This window comes from Hyperolius riggenbachi, chromosome 5, assembly GCF_040937935.1.
Source record: "Hyperolius riggenbachi isolate aHypRig1 chromosome 5, aHypRig1.pri, whole genome shotgun sequence".
In the NCBI taxonomy this organism is placed as follows: domain Eukaryota; kingdom Metazoa; phylum Chordata; class Amphibia; order Anura; family Hyperoliidae; genus Hyperolius; species Hyperolius riggenbachi.
Window position 1 is genome coordinate 84333645 of NC_090650.1, and position 24126 is coordinate 84357770.

Sequence of the window (24126 nt, forward strand, 5' to 3'; positions counted from 1 at the left end):
TAGTAATCAGTTCACCCGAGGAGCGGGTGGTGCACAGTAAGACAACGTATACTGATCACCCGTGAAACGGGTGATTCAGACTGTACTGCAGCAGGTGATCACCTGAGGGGCAGGAGATCAAGACTGTACTGCAACTCCTAATCACCTGAGGTGATTAAGACTGTACTGCAGCTACTGGTCACCTGAGGAGCAGGTGATTAAGCTGTACAGAGAATCCCTCATCAGGGACTAGGCTCACTGGTGAGGGCAGGAGAGTCAGACAAGCAGATTCGGCAACATACGGACAGATACGGTACAAAGAAAGAAGGCTTAAATCAGAGTAGTGTTCAGACTGAGTCGGCAACAGGATCAGGTAGGCAGAAGCACAGAATCAGTAAGCAGAAGAGTAGTCAAGGCTAGCAGAAGGTCATAACAAATAATACAATTCAATTAGTACTTTAGCTATCAACAGAATCTGACTAAGTGTGGATCCCCAGCTCCTGCTGGTTCTAGCACACTTTGGGATATGACTAAGGTCTGAGTGCTAACACTTAGCATTTGCAACAGCAGACGAGGAGCTACTGACAGGCAGGTCCTATATATACTGAGAGCGCCCCACAGCGCCGCCCCAGTCACTCAACCAATCAGGAGCACTGCTGGAGTCAGCTGACTGGCCGATCAGCTGATTCCCCTTCTATTCGCATAAAGGTCCTGTCGCCTGGCGCGCGCGCGTAGACCGCAGTCTATGTGCAACTGACGGACCAGGCAAAACTCCACCATGTAACTGCGCGGCGAAGGCCGCCGGCTGAGACGCGGAGACAGCCGCTATGCCGCTCACCGCTGCGGCGGCATCTCCGCTATCTATTACATTTTCATTCAATTCTAATCTGCAGTGGAAAAAATGTTAGCTGGAGCCTGATTGGTCTCAGTGAGTAGTCCTGAAAGATGTGCTTACAGCGTCTTCTATGGTGGAGCGATGCAGACACAATCATCATTATTATAATTTATATATTGTCAGCATCTTACATATATCTACCATATTCATAGTCTAATGTCACTAACACAGTCTAGTTTAAGACCAATTAAGGCGGGAATAACTTATCAATATATTTTGGGACGTGAAGCTAATATGTTAGAATGTAGAAACACCATACGGACAGTGTCCTGGCCAAGGTTCAGCCTTGGTACCCTAGCAATCAAGGCCACCCAGTAAACCACCATATGATACATGGGATTGAGAGGCACCGATATTGTATAAAATGTTTAAAACAATGGTATGGTGTTAAAATCAAGGTAAAAACAGCTTACCTAATATTGAAGGTCTAAACCTGTATGCTTGAAAGTAGAATGTATTGCACAAATAAGACAACACGTTTTATGGGCTACAATCCCACTTCCTCAGGTCGATAACATGCCTGAATTGCAGGGAACTGAGCTGGGAGTGCCAAGGCTTCAGATGGTTGCTGCTTGGCAATCCTGGTTTGTGAGTACCTTTTCTGGATTCATTTATGCCCTACCACTTTTTGACCTACTACCCCATATTGGGCTCCTACCCTTTTGTTGTGTGTTCCACTTTCTATTAAGGAGACTTGATCCACTTCCTGCGCTATACCACCATGTCCCTCAAACTAATCATTGCATGAACTTTATAGACTTAACGCCGCAATTTAGCCTTGTGTTTAACGTAGATTTTGTGAAATATGTCATGATTGGCTTTGCACAAGTTTTCTCTCCATTGTTAATGAACAGTTTTTGCATTATTACACAGCTGTCTGGGTTTGCCCAACTGACTTAGGCCCAGTGCACACCAAAACCGCTAGCAGATCCGCAATACGCTAGCGGTTTTGGGAGCTGATTTCAGAGTGATTCTAGGTATGTTTAGAGAGGTTTTCTAAACATACCTAACGGTTTTGGGTGCGTTTTTGTGTAGCAGATTACACATATTGTTACAGTAAAAGCTGTTACTGAACAGCTTCTGTAACAAAAATGCCTGGCAAAGCGCTCTGAATTAGTGTTTTTCAGAGCGGTTTGCGTTTTTCCTATACTTTACATTGAGGACGAAACGCTTCCGAAAACCGCAAACGCGCAGCAGGAGGTGCGTTTGCGGCTTGGCAAAAACCTCAAACCGCCGGTGTGCACCATCCCATTGCAATACATTAGCCAAGCGTTTTTCCAGGCGAATGCGGCCGGCGGATCGCTCCAAAAACTGCTCGGTGTGCACTAGGCCTTACTGTGTGAATGTCAGATGCAGTTTGGATAGACTGAATAGTCTTTGAGCTGCGTTAGACAATAGCTCAGTTTTGCAACTACAGGGTTACTTACAAACCACTCCACCATTTCAGAGGTACAAACAGTTATCTTCATGTACAAATACAATGCAATACTGTAAAATTTTTGTTGTAAAATGTTACAGTATTGCATTAACTGTTATGATTAGTTTACAACACTTTACAAGCCCATTAAAACTACCCAAAACTATAGTTTATAGTACCATATGTCCAGATCCAGAGTTGTCCGAAAATAAAGCAATCATCCACGTTTCACCATGATTAACACAGGACTCAACTTACAAACAATCTCCTGCAACAAAACTTGTTTGTAAGTAGGAGACCACCTGTGCTTGTTGTTGCCCTATAAATGTTCCATTTTGTTCTATTGATTGCAGTGGAACAGAGCCCTCTGGTGTCTCCCTAGGTAGAAAATAAGTATTGTTCCTTTTTCTTTCATAGCCATTCAGTGCTAGATTTATCAGGCATGAGATGCTGTGAGAGCCAATCTTTTAACTACTTTGGCTCAAAACTAGGAAGTAAGTGGCAAAAATGAGTACTTCATTTCTAAACCTAGCACTTCCTGTTTTCTCTGAGGTAAGTCTCTCCTCACCCACCTATTTTCATCAATGTTTTACAAATAGAATATAGTGGCCCATATGCAATTAACTCCTAGGAGATAATTTTTTAAATTTACCGTATTTTTATAATAATATTTAGCATGTAATAATCAAAAAAGAGTACCAAAAAGTAGGTGAAAAGTACTGTCAAAAATATTTTAAGTATTTTCTTGCTCGCTGACGGTTTAACAGGGCATTTTACTGGCAAGGTGTGAAAATATCACCACGAGAAAACTCCGGAGAAATTGTGAATTGCATATGGGCGGGCCAGTGAGTGTTTTGAGCACTTTTCAGTAAGCTGTACAGATGAAACTCAAATTTGAGTATCATGCAAAAGTCCATTTATTCCAGTAATACATGAAATTGGAACCCTTTGCAGGTGTTGTGGATAAATTGGCTGTCTAGAGTCTGACACTTTGAGCCTAGAATACTGAACATTTCCACAAAACTCTAATGGTCTGAGATTTTGATTTTGGGGTTCTCATAAGCTCTAAGAAGCCATAATCATGAAAATTATCCTATATAATAATCTCTAACTGTCCCTGTATCATTATTTGTCCCTGTATCCGTGTGAAAACTGAACTGCGCATGTGCACGTAGTTCATCCGGCTCGCTCTACGCTGTCCCTGTGGTTGCTAGGGCAACAGACGCACAGCGCAGAGCTGGGAGGATGACGCTGGGAAGGAGGAGGAAGATGACGGGGCCAGGGGGTGGGGCGCGGTGGGCGGGTGCGTGCTGTGGCGGCGGTGACAGACCTAGAGCCTGTATTTAAACAGGCTTAGGTCACTAGTAACAAATAAAGGCTTGAAATATCTTGCTTTGCATGTAATGAGTCTATTTCAAATATAAGTTTTACCTTTTAAGTTGAATTACCGGTAATGAAATAAATGGACTTTTGCACGATTTTCTGATTTTATTTTTTTTATTTGGGGGGGGAGGGGGGAGTTTCACCTATATAGATTTTTAGGTCTTGATGATACATTTTAAATCTATTTCAGATGACATTTTATTTTTGCTTGTAGCTTACTGAATATCACAGTGTGGCTCAGATGGTATTAAATGACATCCCAAACCCTCCAAGGTAAGAAACTAAATCCTGTTCATAACTGAACTTCTATCTTGCATAGTTATTTTAATGATTCTGCAGTAGAGATGAGACTCTTTGCCTTAATGTTTCACAAGAGCCAGCTCACGTGAAAAACATTTGAGCTTTTAAGCCTGTTACACATATCCATTTTTGATTGGCCAACAATGAGCCAATTTGATCACCTCCGTATAGTATGAGTGCAATCTGTTCAAAATCTGTTTGCCCCCAACCTACATGGAAGTGGTAAGATTGACCAATAATTGGCCAGTCAAAATTGGGTATGTGTATGCACCCTTAAGCCAGGTACACACTTTCAATTCTGATTGGCAAATCACTGACCAGTTTTACCACCTCCATGTAGTATGAGACAGACAGCCAATGTTAAATTTACCTGGATTTATGCAATTTGCATAGTGAGGTGCACAATTTGTGTAACTCTATATACATGGGTCACTTATGCTGCCTGTTACACAAGCAACTTAAGTAATGCATGTATATAGCAAGTTACACAAATTGTGTAGCTCAGTGCGTAAATTGCATGAGTCCCAGTAAACTTAAACCTGAGATAAATGGGAGTAAAGAATTTTTACTTACCTGGGGCTCCCTCCAGCCTCCTATAGTCTGTTAGCTCCCTTAAAGAGAACCCGAGGTGTGTTTAAAGAATGTTATCTGCATACAGAGGCTGGATCTGCCTATACAGCCCAGCCTCTGTTGCTATCCCAAACCCCACTAAGGTCCCCCTGCACTCTGCAATCCCTCATGAATCACAGCCGTGCTGTGAGGCTGTGTTTACATCTGTAGTGTCAGTCTCAGCTGCTCCTCCGCCTCCTGCATAGCTCCGGTCCCTGCCCCGTCCCTTCCCTCCAATCAGCAGGGAGGGAAGGGATGCAGGCGGGGACTGGAGTTCTGCAGGAGGCGGGGAGAGCAGCAGAATGACACTATAGAGATAAACACAGACAGCTCTGACAAGCTGTTTGTCAGCAGCGTGGCTGTGATTTATGAGGGATTGCAGAGTGCAGGGGGACCTTAGGGGCGTTTGGGATAGCAACAGAGACTGGGCTGTATAGGCAGATCCAGCCTCTGTATGCAGATAATATTCTTCAAACCCACCTCGGGTTCTCTTTAATGTCCTTCCAGTCCCCTCCGTTACACTCCTGTGAAGTCTGTGATCCAGCTGGATTGCGGGTCAATGTGCATGTGCTGCTCGAGGCTTTGCGCATCCTCCATCAGGCTCCCATAGTTGGGTGCATTCTGTGCAAAGGCAGTTATGATCCAATTAACTGCTCATGCATAAAATACTCCCAGTCACGAGAGGATTGGGTGGTGCGCATGGTCGGGACTATGCGGGTGCAAAAATCCTTTTCTCCATATGTCTCAGGTACACTTAGGTAGGTAGCCAGGTATAGGTGCCCCCAGTATAGGTAGCCAGGTATAGTTGCCCGTAGTATAGGTAGCCAGGCATAGGTGCCCCTAGTATAGGTACCCAGGCATAGGTGCCCCAGTATATGTAACCAGACATAGGTGCCCCCAGTATAGGTAGCAAGGTAAAGGTGCCCTAGTATATAGGTAGCCAGGTATAGGTGCCCCCCCCAGCTTTAGCAGGCTGGGGGATTACAGTGAAAGAGAGGGGAGCAGCGGGCACACAGGGATTCAGCCGTGGGGAGGGGAGCCTGACTTCTCCCTCTCCTTGGGCCCTTCATCCTCCCCCCTCCATTGAAAGGACTTGTGGCAGTGCCTTGGGAAGCCTCGTAGTGCAAACTCACCTTTCCGGGCTCCACCTGATGTTCGTTGCCATCAGGCTATCAGGCTGCTCTGTCTCCAGCCGCTCTCTACTTCTGCTAACAGGAAGTACTGAGCGGCGCTGGATAAAGAGCAGCTCAGTGGCAATTAACTTTGTGTGGAGCCGGGAAGGTGCATTTGCATTCTTCCCATAGCACTGCCACAAATCTTTTCAATGGAGGTGGGTCTGAGAAGAGGGAGGGAGGAGTTGGGCCCCCCTCCCTGCGGCTGAGTCCCTGTTTGCTGCTGCTCCCCCCTGCATCACTGTGGTGACTGCGCCCCAGTCCCTCACTGCGCCCCGGGTAACCACCCGCCTCACCCCCCCATAGAAACGAGGCGCGATTGTTCAACCTCCAGCTGTCAGGCTATCACCTCAAGAGCACAGCATATCTGCACTAATAAATGTGCTCCACCTCCTCCATTTATGTTAGTATGATATCTATCATCAGTACAGACAAAGCAACCCGCTTCCTTGGAAGAAGGGAACAGAAGCTGAGCTGCTGTCTCTGATGGCTATCTCAAAGGGGAAGGGATGTAAGGAAAGGTATAATACATAAATTGAATTCTAAAGGCCAACTAAACCCAAAATGGAATAAGTGAAATTCTAACAGCAGTTCAAATGACAAGTGGCTATAAACAGCATTTAGATTAAATATGGTGGACATAACCTTTTTTTTCCATAGGAGAAGTGTGTTAGGCATTGCAGTACATTTTGTTTCCTGTCCTGGTGGGTTGGTCAATCAGAAGAAACCATGTGGGTGGGTGCTTTTGTCATTCATAATGCCGGTGTATACTTTGATATACTTTGTGGAATGTCAAGACCCAATTTTCTAAACAGGAAGTCAGCAGCATAAACAGGTCTTAAATCTGTTTAGATATGCTGTAAAAAGATTTTTACATTCATATATGCAGGGCCAAACAAAATAATGTATATACTCGCATATAAGCCGACCCGCATATAAGCCGACCCCCCAACTTTTACCTAAAAAACAGAGAAAAATGATTGACCCCCATATAAGCCCGGGGGTAGGAAATGCTGGATTGGTGCAGGCCGCGTGATACCCCCAGTGTGTCCCAGTATAGCTAGTATAGTGCCCAGTATGGGTAGGTAGTGCCTCAGTATAGCTAGTAAAGTGCCCAGTATTGCTAGTATAGTGCCCAGTATGGGTAGGTAGTGCCCAAGTATAGCTAGTAAAGTGCCCAGTATAGCTAGTATAGTGCCCAGTCTGGGTAGGTAGTGCCCCAGTATATCTAGTATAGTGCCCCTGTATTGGTAGGTAGTGCCCCAGTAGACCTAGTAAAGTGCACAGTATAGCTAGTATAGTGCCCAGTATAGCCAGTATAGTGCCCAGTATAGTGCCCAGTATAGCCAGTATAGTGTCCAGTATAGCCAGTGTAGTGCCCAGTATAGCCAGTAAAGTGCCCAGTATAGCCAGTATAGTGCCCAGTATAGCCAGTATAGTGTCCAGTATAGCCAGTATAGTGCCCAGTATAGCCAGTATAGTGCCCACTATAGTGCCCAGTATAGTGATCCCCCCTTCCCCCGCCCGCTCCCTCCCTCCGCGGGCGCCGCTGCTATTGCCTGTTCAGCCGGCGGCCGCTTCCTCTAATCCGGGTGCCCTCTCGCTCTGCTCTCCAGTCTCCGTCATGCGTATAATGTGCATCACAGCAGCGCGCCCGGCGCTGCTGCTGTGACGAGGCAGGAGAGGGCGGTTCCCCTGGTAACGGCGGGGAACCGCTCTCTCCTGCCTCGGCACAGCAGCAGCGCCGGGCGCGCTGCTGTGATGCACATTATACGCATGACGGAGAGTGGAGAGCAGAGCGAGAGGGCACCCGGATTAGAGGAAGCAGCCGCCGGCTGAACAGGTAATAGCAGCGGAGGGAGCGGGCGTGTATGCGAGTAATTACGGTACTAATAATTTACATGAAACTACTTGCTGCTTTTAGATTCTAGCAGCTTAAATTTTGCGTTCAGTTAGGCTTTAAATCCATGGTATGCCTATTTTCTACACTGTTCATTATTTTTTTTCAATGTGTCTAGCGAAGAAAAAAAGTCATCAAGCATTGCAGAACTGGCTCCTAGATTAAGTGATGTCATTGTCCTTGACCTTGAGTTGAAAGGGACCACAGAACCATTCCATATTGTTTTAGAACCATACGCCGTCATCTTTTCTGGAGAAAGTTTTATTGACACTACTATGAGAAAACAGTTTTCCGTAAGTTTTTTTTTTTTTTCAAATGTATTGATTACCTAGCATATTAAAGTACCTGTGCTGGTGTAGTTTTCTGTTCTACTGGACTTCAATGCTTTTTTTCTGGTGGGCTTAGGTTCAGAATAATAATCATACTTTTTGGGCACCTAGGTCATTCTTGTTAGTAGCCCACCTTCCTTGTGTACCATCCATGCAGAGCAGCTCTTCTCTTTCATGTACTGCTCACTTAGGCAGCAGCTTCCCTTTTATGTATTGCTCCCCATTTGCAGTTGTCTTTTTTTTCCATACGCATCAACTCCCTCTTTCACACCCAGCGACGCAGGGTTGGTTCTAGACTTTTTGCTGCCAAGGACAAACTTACAAGGATGCGCCCCACCCATAACCCCCACACCCACCCCCTGGATTCAGAATTATCAGACAGCACCAGACAATTTACTCTGCTTCATTTAATGTTCTCACATGACATGCTGCAGCTCAACACAATAGCACACTGGCTGGCTGTGAGTCTGTGACAAGCTCCCCCTCAGCCACTCCATTCCTCCTCAGCCAGGACAGCAGTGCCACCTCCTCTCTTATGCTGTGAAAGTCAATGAAACACTGCTGCTCTCCTGCCTCCCCCCTCCTCACTCACTGTCAGACTCCTCACACAGCACAACAAGCTGCTTTTCCCCAATGTTGACCTCTTCACCTCGCTCTACTCTCGCTTCTCCTCCTACTCTGACTGCATGCTGTTAGTGGAAACACACAGTACAAACATGCTGCCCCTGTAATCTCTGTGCCTGATGCAAGTGTTTCACCTTGCTTCATGAGAGAACCGGCCCTGCAGCCACCACCTTGGGTTGCAGCCATCCAGGACCTGGGCCTTTGTATCCTTTCTAGAAATATGGCCCTGTCTGAGATTCCATTGTACCAACTTTGATGTCTCTGGTCAGCTATTTAAATGATGCACTCTCATCTGTGACATTGTCAAATTAAGTATTTCAAACTTTTTTATCATTGTAAAAAATGCCATAACCTTTTAGGAAACAAAAAAATCGCTTTGATGTGCAGTGATGTTATGTTACCTACTGCATAGCTCCCAACTGTCCCTCTTTTGGAAGGACAGCCCCTCTTTGGGAGCCCTGTCCCTCTGTCCCTCTTTCCTCCTCATTTTTCCCTCTTTCAGGATTTTGTCCCTCTTTCTATGTAAATATATATATATATTTCTCTACTAAACATGCGTTTGATTGAGTCTAAACTTTATTCCCATCCTTTAAATTGATATATTACTAATTTTAAAATGTTACTGTGAAGGAAAATGAACCAGGATAGGAAGGATCAGTGTGGTTTGAATTATAAAACAACATATTTTTCTTATGAAAACTTTATGGTATGTGTGACTAGGGCGTGATGGGGACGTGATCAGGGGTGTGGCAGGGGAGTGGCTTAAGTGTCCCTCTTTCTTATCTCAGAAAGTTGGGAGGTATGCTACTGTATGTAGGTTCTGGCCCATGATTGGCTGAACGTCAGGTCACATTTTATTGCATGTAATGTGACCTCAATGACCAATGAGAGAATGATCTCTCGCCCACTGACTGAAAAACTGTCTTGAACTTTCTGCTGAGAGCAAACTTTTCTGCAGTTCCTAATGTATTGAATAGAAAGTATGTTTAGGCCCATTAATAAATACATTGCACCTCTGTCAGTGGTGCAAATAATTCCGCCCAGTAATATTATATACTTGTGTTGCAGATGTGGAATAACAGCAAATCCCCTATCCAGTATAAGTGGGATAACATCACTGCTCCAAACATCATTCAGGTTGAGCCGCACTCTGGATCTATTGGTAAGATTGGGATACATTTTATTTGTAATACAGGTCCTGTATAGAACATATTTCTAATAATGTTTATGCTAATGTAATTGGAAAGAGAGAAATTGTGTCTGTCATTTGGAACTATTGCACTCTTTTAAAGCAGGAGAGACAGTCATACTATTTTAGGAAAAACAAACAAACACACAGGGCCGGATTTACCATAAGGCACTGTAGGCACATGCCTACAGGCGCCTGATGATGAAAAGGTGTCTCACTCCCCTCCCCTAGTGCCTACCTCCTTCTCTAGGCAGAGTCCCGAGCAAAGCATAAATGAGAGGTTGCTCATCCAGCTCTCAGCATCCCACTGACTACATCTGGCTACCTAATGGTAAGGGACACCTGCAGCTACCTATCACGGCCAAGGAAGAAGTGACAGCTGGGCCAGCCAGCTCACCTGTGGTGTGGCCCAGCAGGGGCTTATAAATTCATAGAGGGTGAAGTCTAGGGTGCCAGGACATCTGTGCCTATAGGCTCCTGTAATGTAAATCCGGACCTGCAAACACATATATAAGTAGATAAATACTTTTTCTATTTACATCACCTACGTATTGTACTGTCCACATTTGATTTCGGTAAATTCTATATAGTAAAAAAAGAGAAAACTGTTCCAAACATTTTCCATCTTTACTGCATCTCCGACTGAAGCCAGTCCTGATGTCATTTCCTCCCTTACTCATTTTTTCTTTCTAGAAACTGCATTGTCATATCTAGCTTGCTTTGTAGACATATGTGAGCACAGCATACATTGTATTTTAGCAGCTTCTGCAGAGTGGTGAGGTGTATTTCCCTTTTCAGCCTCAGCCTGTTACACTGAACTGCCCTCAGTCAATCAGTGAGGAGCAGAAATGTGGGAGGAGAGATAACAAGCTTCTTCTCCCCGACAATGTACCATAAAGAAGCCAGACTGACTGAGATAGCATTATAGCAGAAACAGTTATGATTAGATTGGAATGCTTGCATAGCAGACTGCATGTAGACTACGTAATAAACACAGAGCAGTGGGTAGTTGAAATTTAATTTTGTGGCTGACAATCCCGCTTTAAAAGAAATCTGGCAAATGTTTTGACCATGGATATCATTTAATACTACTTTATTATTATTGATACCGCTAGCGAGATTAATATGCACATTGCCAATACTGCCATCTTTTGAAAAATACTGCAAAGGACAAGAATGACTGGGTCTCCACCTGGATTTCAGTAGTTATAGTTTTCTTTATTTAAAGTACCATAGCATAAAATGCACAATGTTGTGCATTTTATGCTATGGTACTTTAAATAAAGAAAGCTATAATTGCTGAAATCTAGGTGGAGACCTGGTGATTCTTTTCCTTTGCAGTGTATCCGTACACTCTTGGTGGATCCGGGTGTGGACTGGTTGACACACCCTGGTACATGAATACAAAGCAGTACTTACTAGCTGGGTTACCCTATCTGTGTCATCATTTGGAAAATACACATTTTCTGGCTCTCATGCTGATTTACTATTTTTATATTCTATTTTTATTTGTATTATGTTGCCAGTAACTGAGCCAGAATAAGAATAAGTATGCAAATCGAGTAATCTTAGCTGCATTCTGTTATCATTGACCGCATGCTTCCTTAAATGAGGTCAGCGGTGGCAGCATGTCTACTACTTTGAGTGCAATTTCTCTTAAATTAAAAATATGTTGGTTTTTGATCAATTTTAGTATCTGGAATGGTATTTTGCCAGGAGAGAGTAGAAGCTGACCACACATTGGATCAGTCTAGCTTGTTTTGTCAGCTTACATGGTCAATTCATAACAGTGTTTTTTTTTCAGAGTCCCATAAGTTCTGTAAATTTGAACTGATCCTTACGGGACTAAAGCCTGGATCCTGCAGTGAGAATGTGAACTGCCATATATTACATTCTCCTGAACCCGTGGCTTTACATGTGGAAGCCACTTTTAAGGTTTGTATTTTCTGTTAACATAAAACCTAAAATAAAGTACTACCATATACTCTAGTGTTGATCCTGCTCGATTGCCTGGACTTATATGTGCTGTGTATTGTCTGGCTTCTCAGAATCCCATCTTATGCCTGGTACACCCATGCAATTTCCCATCAGATAGATGGGTCGATAGATAATTTCTGACAGACCCGATCAGATTTCAGATCGATTTTCTGATCACTTCTATGCAAATCGATCAGAAAAACGACAGAAATCAGATCGGACCTGTCGGAAATTATCTATTCGACCCATCTATCTGATGGGAAATTGCATGGTGTGTACCAGGCTTTACACATGAGTATGTTTAATACAAGCGTTACATTACCCTTTAATTGGGGGTGAAATGGAATGAATGAAGCCCATGGTGGGCTAGATTACCTTCTCCGTAGACTGATGCGGCTCGTTGTCTTCCGGGGCTCTCCTGTTCTCGTCCTCAGTCTTCTAGATATTTGATTGGATTCTTCTGTCAAATACTTTTTCAGAAGTTCCTCCAACCAGTGCAGAGCGATACAGAACTACGCAGGTGTGAATTCTGAACCGTGCTGGCATTGCAAAAGTAAGTGCTTGTTGAGAATCTCTCAGTGGCGCTTGGAGGAACTTCCAGAAGGCAGGGGAGACAAGAGCCATGGTCATAGTCTACAAGAGACAATGAGCAGCATCAGGAGACTAAAGGTTCATACACACCTTTAATGGATGTTGCCCGTCAGGGATCAGGCTGCACAGAAGAGAAGTCAGCTGTGTAGGTGCTGACTCATTCTTTTCCTATGCGGGGGCACTATAGGTGCTCATACATCTAGCAATGATGGACAGATTCCACCAAGAGACAAATCTCTCTCTGATCGAATCTGATTAGAGAGAGATCTGTCAGCTGCCCATACACCACAGGCTGATTCCCGCCTCGCTGCTGCCCCCCCAGTGTATAGATGTGGCCCCAGTGTGTGCATTTATGCATTATCTGTCCTGCGGCGCCCATCTGTCTTCCTTTTCCCGCTCCTCCATTTGCGCTTCACATAATGCCTGGGTTTAGCTTGGGGACGGGTGGGCGACATAGGACAGGTAATGTATAAATGCACACATGGGGCACATAATGCACTAGGGGAAACAGCATTGGGGGTTTCGTCATGTTTGTCGCCTGTCCCAATATCCCTCACCGTTACACCGCGCAACTGATCGACCACAACTCCCCCACATCTTGCAGCATGTCCGATCGATACATGCAACCCATTTCAGCCTGAAATCGGCTGCATTGTAAATCGAGCATGCTCTCGGCGGCACCGATTTTCATCGGATTCAATAATAATTATCGAATCGGATGGTTGATCGGCTTCCATGTCAAGAGATGTATGGCCATCTTAATGGACAACGAAGGAGGGTGGTCTTCACAGCACTCGGCCGTTGCTGTGGTAATTTGATCTGCTAGCAGATTTCTTGTGGGTCCAGGGGCCTGTGTACACATGCCTGACTATTGGCTGAGATAATCTAGCCCATCATGGGCCTCATTTAATTTTTTTTTTCCCAGATTCAGGTGCACTTTAACCACTAAACTCAATTTTGCTTCAGGATGTCTAAAAGCATTAATATACTGTATATCTCTTCCTGAATGACTGGAAAAACCCATAGAAAAGTTATCATCAGTCATCCTAACCTTTCGGTTAGTGCTATGTTGTGTATGGGGCTTAAGCCTGAGGTTTCTAAGATTAAGATTACAGTCTCAAGCCCGATACACACGCTCAACAGGGGTCATTTAAGGCGCGTACACATGCCATACTGTAGCAAACGACGGGTCCGTTAGACCCTCCCGCTGGGTGGATGTTCTGCCGACAGTAGCATGTGTGCACATGCTGTCGGCAGACTGTTTCTGACAGATCCGCTCAGTGGATGTACACGCCCGTATGCAGCGCAAATATCAAACAACTTTTGTTGTGAAACAAGTTGAACAACCAAAAAAAGTAGCTTGCTATTCACACAACTTGACATCTTATCAGTTGTGTGAACAATAGCAAGTAACTGGTTGTTCAACTTGTTTCACAACAAACGTTGTTTGATATATGCGCTGCATAAAAGGCTGCTGTTGAGCATGTGTATGGGGCTTCAGTCTACATTTTGGATGGATGTGACACTGATGTGTGTATCATTATGGTAGCACTGTGTAGTAAATTGTCTGGTCTAGGTTTAAGGTTTGGCTAAAGGTATCTAACGATGTATGGGCAGATCGACCAAGAGATATATCTCTCTGATTAGAGAAAGATCTGTTCGCTGTCCATACACTGCAGGCCGATTCCTAATCATTTTCAGCATGAAATCTGTCTCGATTCAGCCTCGTAACGCCGCATAGGCCGCCTCCGTCGCCGTCCTACCAAATGTTAATTTGGCCCCCAGGGATCTTTATCCTGTCAATCAATTCTAAATATTTTAATATTAAATGTAATACAATTATAATAAACTTATATTCAGTGTAGTGGTTAGTTGTAGAATTATAGTTTAGTAATTGCCTGTTATCAAAAACATCACCTTATGGCAACCTGGGTGGGTTTTATTTTCCATGCTTTTGCTGTTTAACAACATCATCGATAACATTTTTTTAGGCGCTTTTCTTTCATAGAACTCAAAATATGCAACTTAAAGTGTACCAGAGATGACATGTGACATGGTGAAATAGACATGTGCATATGCAGTGGCAAGCATATGGACACATATGCTGTGCTCCTTTTCTTTTTTCCCCTGCCTAAAAGAGTTTATAATTTGCTATGGAACTGACAATTTTTCTCCAGTCAGGACTCAGTCGGCTCACTGATAACAAATTTCAGCTATAAAACACTTTCCTAAGCAGATACCTGGGCTTTTTACTGTGAGAGGAAAAGATAAAAAGGTCAATAGGTTGTGTATTTTCACTCTGGGACTCTTGAGACACTGCAGTTGAGCAGAGACTATGAAACATTAAATCTGCTTTGTAAATGTTTATACATACAATAAAACCTTGAGATATCTGAAAGAGTCATTTTTAGGAGTAGAAGGATAGATCCAATTTTTTATCTCATTAGTTTATTTTTATCTCTGGTTCACTTTAACAGTCAGGTCGCTTCATCCAATGTTCTCCTGTCTTTGATGGTTGTTTTTTGCAGGGACCTGTGGTTTCTATAGGTGTCCCATCACTGGACCTGGGGCTAATAAAGAAAGGTGACAACATTCTTACCACCTTTACTATTGAAAATATCAGTCCACTGTCTGCAGAATGGAAGATGTGTGAGAGCAGAGCCTGTCTTGCTGAGAGAGGAGAGGAGGTAACATCACTATACGGCTGTCCTATTTTATACCATGTACTTTCAAAAAGACAACATAAAAGGTCCAATGCTTCACGGTATATTGTTAATGTTGTCAAGTAAAGATGCTAAGGAGCTGCAAGAAACATATTTGGATAACATATACCAGTAATATTCCTAAACCTGTGCATTCTGTTCCTTGTGAACATGAGGCACACATATACATCAGCAATATTTACTGCTATTCAGAGATAATCAGTGAAGTACATCTGCTTATAAACTAGTATCTTGAGGTACAAGACAAATAACATTTATATTGCGGTTTTCTCCTGGTGAACTCAAAGCGCCAGAGCTGCAGCCACTAGGACGCGCTCTATAGGCAGTAGCAGTGTTAGGGAGTCTTGCCCAAGGTCTCCTACTGAATAGGTGCTGGCTTACTGAACAGGAAGAGCTGAGAATTGAACCCTGGTCTGCTGTGTCAGAGGCCGAGCCCTTAACCAGTACACCATCCAGCCACTGTTGGTAGAAGAGGTATTGCTCTGCTCAGGTTGCTCATGCACTAACAGGCAGGATAAATAATGTAACTGCAATTTTTAGTGAACTGTTTTTTCTGCCACCAAAATGAAAGATAATTTTCCATTGATCCACAGGATTAAAGGATACATAATATTCATGATCTCATAACCGCTATGCAAAAAATCTGCCATCCCTATTGATCAGTTCTTTAAAGAGACTCTGTAACAACAAAAACCTCCCCTGGGGGGTACTCACCTCGGGTGGGGGAAGCCTCCGGATCCTAATGAGGCTTCCCACGCCGTCCTCTGTCCCACGGGGGTCTCGCCGCAGCCCTCCGAACAGCCGGCGACAGAGCCGACTGTAGCTTCAATATTTACCTTTGCTGGCTCCAGCGGGGGCGCTGTGGCGGCTTTCGGCACGGAAATAGACGGAAATACCCGATCTCCGTCGGGTCCGCTCTACTGCGCAGGCGCCGGAAACTTGCGCCTGCGCCGTAGAGCAGACCCGACGGCGATCGGGTATTTCCGCCTACTTCGGCGCCGAGAGGCATCAGAGCGCCTGCGCAGGAGCCAGGAAGGTAAATAATGACGTCACCGCTGCCCGGACTGCACGGAGGGCTACAGCGAGACCCCCGAGGGACGCAGGACGGCGTGGGAAGCCTCATTAGGATCCTGAGGCTTCCCCCACCCGAGGTGAGTACCCCCCAGGGGCCGTTTTGGCGTTACAGTTCCTCTTTAAAGAAGCGATTGATAATGCAATGTTTCTTGATCGATTGGGCCCACCAGCTTCTCTGTTTTTCATATACTAAGATGTGAACAATGTGTTAAAAAGAACGATTGTTCACTTAAAATTGTACCAATTTCCGGTATTACGTTGGTGCGTGCATTACTGGGCGGCACTAGAGTACTTATGCTTACAGGGTAACCCTCTTACATTGGTGCTAGTAGGTGGAGCCCCCAATGGTTGCATATGGCACAGCACGCTGGGATCTCGCATGCCCCTCCCACAGTGCATGGAAAATGTAGAGCTGAGGGCGTGTGGTTGATCCAGAAAAAATATTAAAAAAGGGTTAATGGCCACCTTAACCCTACATGGTGTTTAGATATAGAGGAAGACATGATAACAGCTACTTTTTGTATTGTTTTATTTGGTTTATTTGTAACTAAATAGAGCAAGCAAGGTCACTACCAATTCCCAACAGTGCTATTAGGGAAAGCTACAGGATAAAGGTAAATTAAAGGACCACTATCACCAAAATTGTAACGTTTAAAATACATGTGTACATGTACAAATAAGAAGTACATTTCTTTCAGAGTAAAATGAGCCATAAATGACTTTTCTCCTATGTTGCCGTCACTTACAGCAGGTAGTAGAAATCTGACAGAACCAACAGGTTTTGGACTAGTCCATCTCTTCATGGGGGATTCTGAGCATGTCCTTTATTCTTTATAAAGACACTCCCTAAAAAAGGGTTCATACAAAGATGCTGGCCAGCCTCCCTGCTCACTGCACACTGATTTGGCAGTCGGACAAAGCAACTGCCATTCAATAAAATGCTTTTGAAAATAAAGAAAACCCTGACAATCCCCCATGAGGAGATGGTTCTGTCAGATTTCTACTACTTACTGTAAGTGACGGCAACATAGGAGAAAAATAATTTATGGCTCATTTTACTCTGGAAGAAATGTACTTCATATTTGTACGTGTACACATGTATTTTAAAGTTTACAATTTTCATGATAGTGGTCCTTTAACCAAAAATTTTACAAAAAGCAACTTCCCCAACTTGTCGGCTCAGCTAAAAACTGAAGATCCAGGTCCCGGTCGTACAAGTGTCACAAAGCTGAACAGGAATTATCCATGGATGTGTGAGTATAGCGTCTAGTACCAGGATTAATTATACACAATAAAAACTAGGACTATGGTGGGGATAGGTAGAGGAAAATAAGGAAAGGGGAATAGGATGTATGGAAACTGCACCAGGAAATAGGCTCAAGACAAAAAGATCACTAATGTTTGTATGGAAACTTACCGGTAATATTTATTAGACCATAATGAAAAACATATAACAAATCGTAAAACATGAAAAATCTAGTAAACACGACAAACAGGTTTATCCAATAGACTATTTATCCACGGTACTCCTACTGTGCAACTATGCAGCGCCAATACAATGTTCAGGGGGGATGCTAAAGAGCTGTGTAATTGTGATTTGGCACTGTGTCCCCTATCCAGTGTTGTGTGCTCAGTAAACCAGTAAGGTCCACAGGCACAGTAAGATAGCAAATAGTAGCTGTTCTAGCTTTTATCATTTATATTTATTGGCATATTCTCCAAATATGTCTGTCAATCTTTAGAAACTCGATACATGTTCTTTGTCGTTCCCATAATATCCAAGTCCAAACCTTTGCTGTACTTGCTAGTTTTATCTTAAAGCGGATCCGAGATGAAAAACTAACTATAACAAGTAACTTGTCTATATATCTTATCTAAAGTTCAGATAGTTTACACAGCAAATCTAGCTGCAAACAGCTTTAATAGAAAAGGATTATTTCTTCCTGTGATACAATGACAGCAGCCATGTTGTTTGTAAACATTACACAGAGGCAGGCTTATCTGTATCTTGACCACTCAACCTGTGAAAAAACCTAATCCCCCCTCCTCCCTCCTCCCATCTGCCTCTGAAATCAATGGCTAGTAACGCCTCCTCCTCCTCCTGCCCAGACTGAGCTCCCATGAGCCCTTGCTACTGCCAAGGCTCTCTGAAAACCTGTGGGCGTGGTTTATTTAGTTTATAGGGAATTAGAGTATTAAAACAAAAACAAAAAAGTATTTGGCTTGAGGAATGCCCTATAAACAATAGGAAAGGAACACAATTATGCAATGAGTAAAAGTTCACCTCGGATCCACTTTAAGCTTGATGGTACAGAGACCCCTCCTCTGTCCTGTCTCCATGTATTGTTGTTTGTTATTCCCTTCTTCATTTATTCTGTAGAATAAAGATAAAGCCATTTCAATGACTTTGTTCATATCTTCATCTATTTTCCATGGTTATTTGTGTTTTAAATCATGTATTTTCCCCACAGGAGTCACAGCTCTCCGTTACCCCTGACAGTGGAGTGCTGGTCCCTCTGGGTACAGCACAAGTGTCCGTGTTTTTCAAGCCATTGACCTGCCAGAGACTTAAGACAGTTTTAGAACTGGAGGTTGAAAATGGTGAAGGAAGGTAAGAAACCCGGAGTTGAACAATGCTTATAGTTACGCTTCTCTGTGTATGTCTGTATCCCTCTAATGCTTTCTCATTTACTTACTCATTCTCTCTGTAGCATTCTTGTCCTCTAGCATTATGATCCCACATTTAAAGAGACCCTGAAGCCAGTTTAAAAACGGCTTTTTACCTTATATTTATCTGAGGCATGTTTGCCCCTGTTAAAACGTCGCTATCCCGCAGCAGAACGAGGGGTCTTTACCCCCCAAATCCCCCCTGCAAAATCCACGACTTTCTTGGTCATGGATTTTTCTGCTCATGGAGGCAGAGCTTTCGGCTGCAGCTCTGCCTCTACGCGCGTCTATCAGCCGGCGGATCTCCGCCTCTCCCCCGCCCCTCTCAGTGAAGGAACACTGAGAGGGGCGGGGGAGAGGCGGAGATACGCGCTGATAGACGCGTGTAGAGGCAGAGTTGTTGCTGAAAGCTCTGCCTCTTCGGGAAGCGCTCCCCGAGTGTGCCCCAGGGGATTTGGGGGGTAAAGGCCCCTCGTTCTGCCACGGAAAAGCGGCGTTTTAACGGGAAAACATGCCTCAGATACATGATCTTCCTGTAATTGCAGGGCCGGTTCAACTAAAATTGGGGCACCTGGGCAAAATAAACCCAGCGACCCTCCCACCAGACACGCCTTCACCAAAAAGTGGCATTGGGGGACCTTTGTTGCGTCTCAATTTCTCACATCCCAACAATACATAGGTAGATTAATTGCCTTTCTTTCACATTGGCCTGATGCAGGTTAAACGGCTTTTCTCTAGAAAATGTCCTTCACTTGGCACAGTGATGTTAAAGGAAACCTAAAGTGAGAGGGATATGGAGGTTGACATGTATTTAATATTAGGCAATACCAGTTGCCTTGTAGTCCTGCAGATCCTCTGCCTATAATACCTTTAGCCACAGACCCTGCATATCAGATGTTTCTGACAAAAATCTGACATTAGCTGCATGCTTGTGTCGGATGTGTGAATTATACACTACTGCGGTAAAAGAGATCAGCAGGACTATCAGGAAACTAGCATTGTTTAAAAGAACATAAATATGGCAGCTTCCATATACCTCTCACTTCATGCTCCCCTTAAACTATGGAAGTATACTGCACGCATCCCAAGTTGGTTGCTGCTTGCCTTGGTATCTAGACAAAGCAACTGCCATTCATAAATTGCTTTTGAAAGTAAAGCAATTCCTGACAATCCCCCATGAGGAGATGGATCTGTCAGTTCTGTCAGATTTCTACTACTTACTGTAAGTGATGGCAAAATAGAAGAAAAGTAATTTATGGCATAAATATGGCAGCCTCCATATACCTCTCACTTCATGCTCCCCTTAAACTATGGAAGTATGCTGCATGCATCCCAAGTTGGTTGCTGCTTGCCTTGGTATCTATTCTTAAAGAGGACCTAAACTCTTCCACAGGAGAGAAGGAAAACACAGAGAACCCCATCTTGTTTGTATTCAGAGATAACATCCTGTCTAATTCTCCCTTATCTGTAAGTAATGAGCCACTGTAATTTGAGCTGTCAACTTTGTCTGAACTGTGCCATGGTTTGCCGTTCAGACAGGAGTTTAAAGAGAACCAGAGATGAAGCAACCTCATGTATTTTACCTTATAAATCAGTGGGAACATGACAGTAAACACCTAATCTGCTCTTTGTTACATTGTTCTCTGTTTAATTTGCCTGTTATCACCTCTAAGATAAGAATCCCGACTAAGCAGTCGGTCTGGCTTTGCTACAGAATAATTATAGCTGAGACTGTGTTCTTTGCTGTCTTCAAGTCCAAGCCTGCCCCCTGCTGGCTTTGCTCAGGAATCATTATAGCTGAGTCATTATAGCAAAGCCAGAATCAATGCTCAGTCCGGGATTCTTATCTCAGCTAGATAACAGATACTTTTAGCAGTGAGTATGAAACAGAGAGCAGGGTAGGTGTTTTCTCTAATGTTCCCACTGATTTCTATGGTAAAATACATGAGGGAGCTTCGTCTCTGGTTCACTTTAACCCCGTCTGTGCTCCCACCAAACCAGGAAGTAACTACTCTGCATCATTTCTGAGGAGCTCTATAAGCTGTACTGCGCAAGTGGCCATGATTGACAACGGCGCATCGCGCAGCCGAGGTAAAGCTGACCCCGCGGTCGGCCTGAATACTAAGAACGGAGACCGGGACAGCGGCGGGGAGCGGATAGGTCGCCGTGGGACAATAGGCTGCAAGGGGCTGGAGAAAGCCCCAGGTGAGTAAAGCTCATTTTCACTATTTTAGCCTGCTAACTCCTTTAACTACTTGCTGACCGGCTAATGCAAGTGGGCGTGGCCGCGGCAGCAGCCCCAGGACCGCCTAACGCCAATTGGCGTCAAGTCTGGGGCTCTAATTTGCATGAGATCGTGCGCACGCTGCGCGCACATCTCATGCTCGGAGGGCGGAGCTTCGCCCCCTCTTCAGTCTCCGAGTGGCTAGTGCCACTCGGGAGACTGTTAGACGCCGTGCTCGCCATCTATTTACTTGTACAGCGCTGTGATCAGCAGCAGCGCTGTACTGGGGACAGCCTGCAGAAGCCTATGGCAGCCAATCGCATGATTGGCTGGGTGCAGGGAGGGAGGGAAGGAATAACACACAAAAAAAGCATCTTTTGTTTCAAAAAACGAAGATAAATATTTATAAATAAAAAAAACAACAACTTGGGGGCAATCAGACCCCACCAACAGAGAGCTCTGTTGGTGGGGGGAAAAGGGGGAGGGGATCACTCTTGTGCTGTGTTGTGCGGTCCTGCAGCTTGGCCTTAAAGCTACAGTGGCCATTTTAGTTAAAATGTTTCTGGTCTTTAGGGGGGTTTACCACTGTGGTCCTCAAGTGGTTAAGCAAAGGCACCCAGAGCAGGTGAAAAGGAAAAAAAATGAGGGACATATAAGGACTTATTTGTAACTATATGCACTAACTATTGTTTGACAACTTTTTCTATGTTTGTATATTACAACCCCCTTTAAGTTAAATGATTGCTAGTCACCTGAGTTATGCTGGTTGCAGAAGGTTGAAATTGTTGTTGACGCTCTATGTTTTTCTGTGTTTCAGCCACCTGTCGCTTGTTGCCGATGTCCAGATGCCCCAGGTCTGTCTCCTCTCCAGCTGTTTAGTGTTTCCTGAAATCTATGTCGGAGTTCCAGCACAGGCCACAGTAAAGATGTTTAACCAAGGAAGACTCCCTGCAGCTTTTTCTTGGGAGGAGGTAACTAATTCAGGTTACTTGTTACAGTTTTTAATAGTTAAAATTATACATAAAACTGTATTTTTCTTGATAAAATAGAAGTGTTTGCCAGCGTTCAATACCACTTGCATGTCTGCTCGTCATGTGGTCATCGCTTGCTTCATGATCAATGATGGATGGATGTCTTTTGTCATCAGATAAATTACCTATGTGATTGCTGTGTTTTTTTTACCTAGTTTTGGATGTGAAACATCACAACAACACACTAGAACCATTATTTACATGAGCAACTGAAGTGAATTTGTCATAGGTGACCTAGCAATAGAAATTTAAAACAAAAACTTAAAGGATACCCGAGGTGGCATGTGACATGATGAGATAGATATGGGTATGTACAGTGCCTAGCACACAAATAACTAGGCTGTCTTCCTTTTTTTTCTTTCTCTGCCTGAAAGAGTTAAACATCAGGTATGTAAGTCAGGACTGGGTCAGACTACAGTGTGACTCTCACTGATAAGAAATTACAACTATAAAACACTTTCCTAGCAGAAAATGGCTTCTGAGAGCAGCAAAGAGATAAAAAGGGTCAACAGTTCATAAGATCATAGACTTTAGCTCTGGCATACTTCAGTGAATGTGTCATTGAGCAAAAATAATTAAACCAGTAAACTTAAAAAGTAGATTTAAATATAAAATAAAACTGTGTAATATCTTAAAAAGTCATTTTTAGGAGAAGGAGGATAGATACTATTGTTTATTTCATTAGTTTATTTTCACCTCGGGTGTCCTTTAAGAGTTGCATATTACAGAGTTACCTATACTGTACCTTATTTCCTATAACAGTCATTGAACGCGAGGTATTCAGCACTTTAATACCATTTTTCCAACTCAGAATGTCAAACTTTTTCTCATTCACTTGCAAAGGAAACAATCTTATGAATTAGAAAGACCCACACTTGCAAATAAATGGGGAGAATACATCAGATTGATTTCCAAAATTATAGAGACTACTGCCATTAATATATTTGGACCCATATGCAATTAACTTTTTCTCCTAGGAGATCATTTTTAATCTTCTATTTAGAATAACTTTTCAGCACACACATTTGAAAAAGTGCAGCAAAAAGTAGGCGGGAAAGTACTATCAAAACTATGTTTTATTTAAAATCAGGACAAATGTTATTAAAGTTAGGGCTGGTTCAGACGGACGTTTGGAGGCGTTGCGTTTGCTGGCGTTGCGTTCAGCAGCGTTCGTGTGCGTTTGGATGCGGTCGCGTTTTTTCTTCCCCTAGGGGGACATTAGCCGTCGCGGTTAACCTCCCCTGGAAGCTACATGTAGCTTCCAGGGGCTCCTTGAACGCCAGGGAAAATCGGGACCCAAACGCTGCGTTTGTGTAAACGCGCTTGAAAGCTTGGTACAAACGCTCCCATTCACTTGAATGGGAGCGTTTAACACCAAGCCCTGAACGCTGGCTGTAAACGCTCTGCAAGCGTCCGTCTGAACCAGCCCTTAGGGCTGGTTCAGACGGACGTTTGGAGGCGTTGCGTTTGCTGGCGTCGCGTTCAGCAGCGTTCGTGTGCGTTTGGATGCGGTCGCGTTTTTTCTTCCCCTAGGGGGACATTAGCCGTCGCGGTTAACCTCCCCTGGAAGCTACATGTAGCTTCCAGGGGCTCCTTGAACGCCAGGGAAAATCGGGACCCAAACGCCGCGTTTGTGTAAACGCGCTTGAAAGCTTGGTACAAACGCTCCCATTCACTTGAATGGGAGCGTTTAACACCAAGCCCTGAACGCTGGCTGTAAACGCTCTGCAAGCGTCCGTCTGAACCAGCCCTTAGTTATTTTCTTTGCTATTAAAGTTCTATTAATTATCTGTACCGCACATACAATTCATTATAACATAAGTTTTCTTTAGCTTCAGTGTCACTTTAATTACCAAACATACATACATTCATTGAGCAATCAGAAAGATGGTGGACAGTATTGGTTAATCAGCAACTTGAACCTTACAGTGTACCACAAAATGAAAAACAATAAAAGAGGAAATTGTATTATGTATGACAATGATAATGATGTTAACTTACCCGTACATCATATTTATTAACCTCCCTGCCGTTCTAATTAC

The 24126-nt window shown here is 43.8% G+C and overlaps 1 protein-coding gene across 3 annotated transcripts in view; it reads left to right on the plus strand.

The window, feature by feature from the left end:
- DLEC1 (DLEC1 cilia and flagella associated protein) overlaps positions 1-24126 on the plus strand; it is a 99425-nt gene that overhangs the window by 49014 nt on the left and 26285 nt on the right. For all 3 annotated transcript variants that reach the window (XM_068235935.1, XM_068235933.1, XM_068235934.1), the window contains exons 16-22: positions 3889-3947; positions 7774-7948; positions 9677-9770; positions 11602-11732; positions 14894-15052; positions 18634-18773; positions 21871-22024. In XM_068235935.1, the coding sequence (XP_068092036.1) occupies positions 3889-3947; positions 7774-7948; positions 9677-9770; positions 11602-11732; positions 14894-15052; positions 18634-18773; positions 21871-22024 (912 nt within the window). The remainder of the gene's footprint in view (positions 1-3888; positions 3948-7773; positions 7949-9676; positions 9771-11601; positions 11733-14893; positions 15053-18633; positions 18774-21870; positions 22025-24126) is intronic.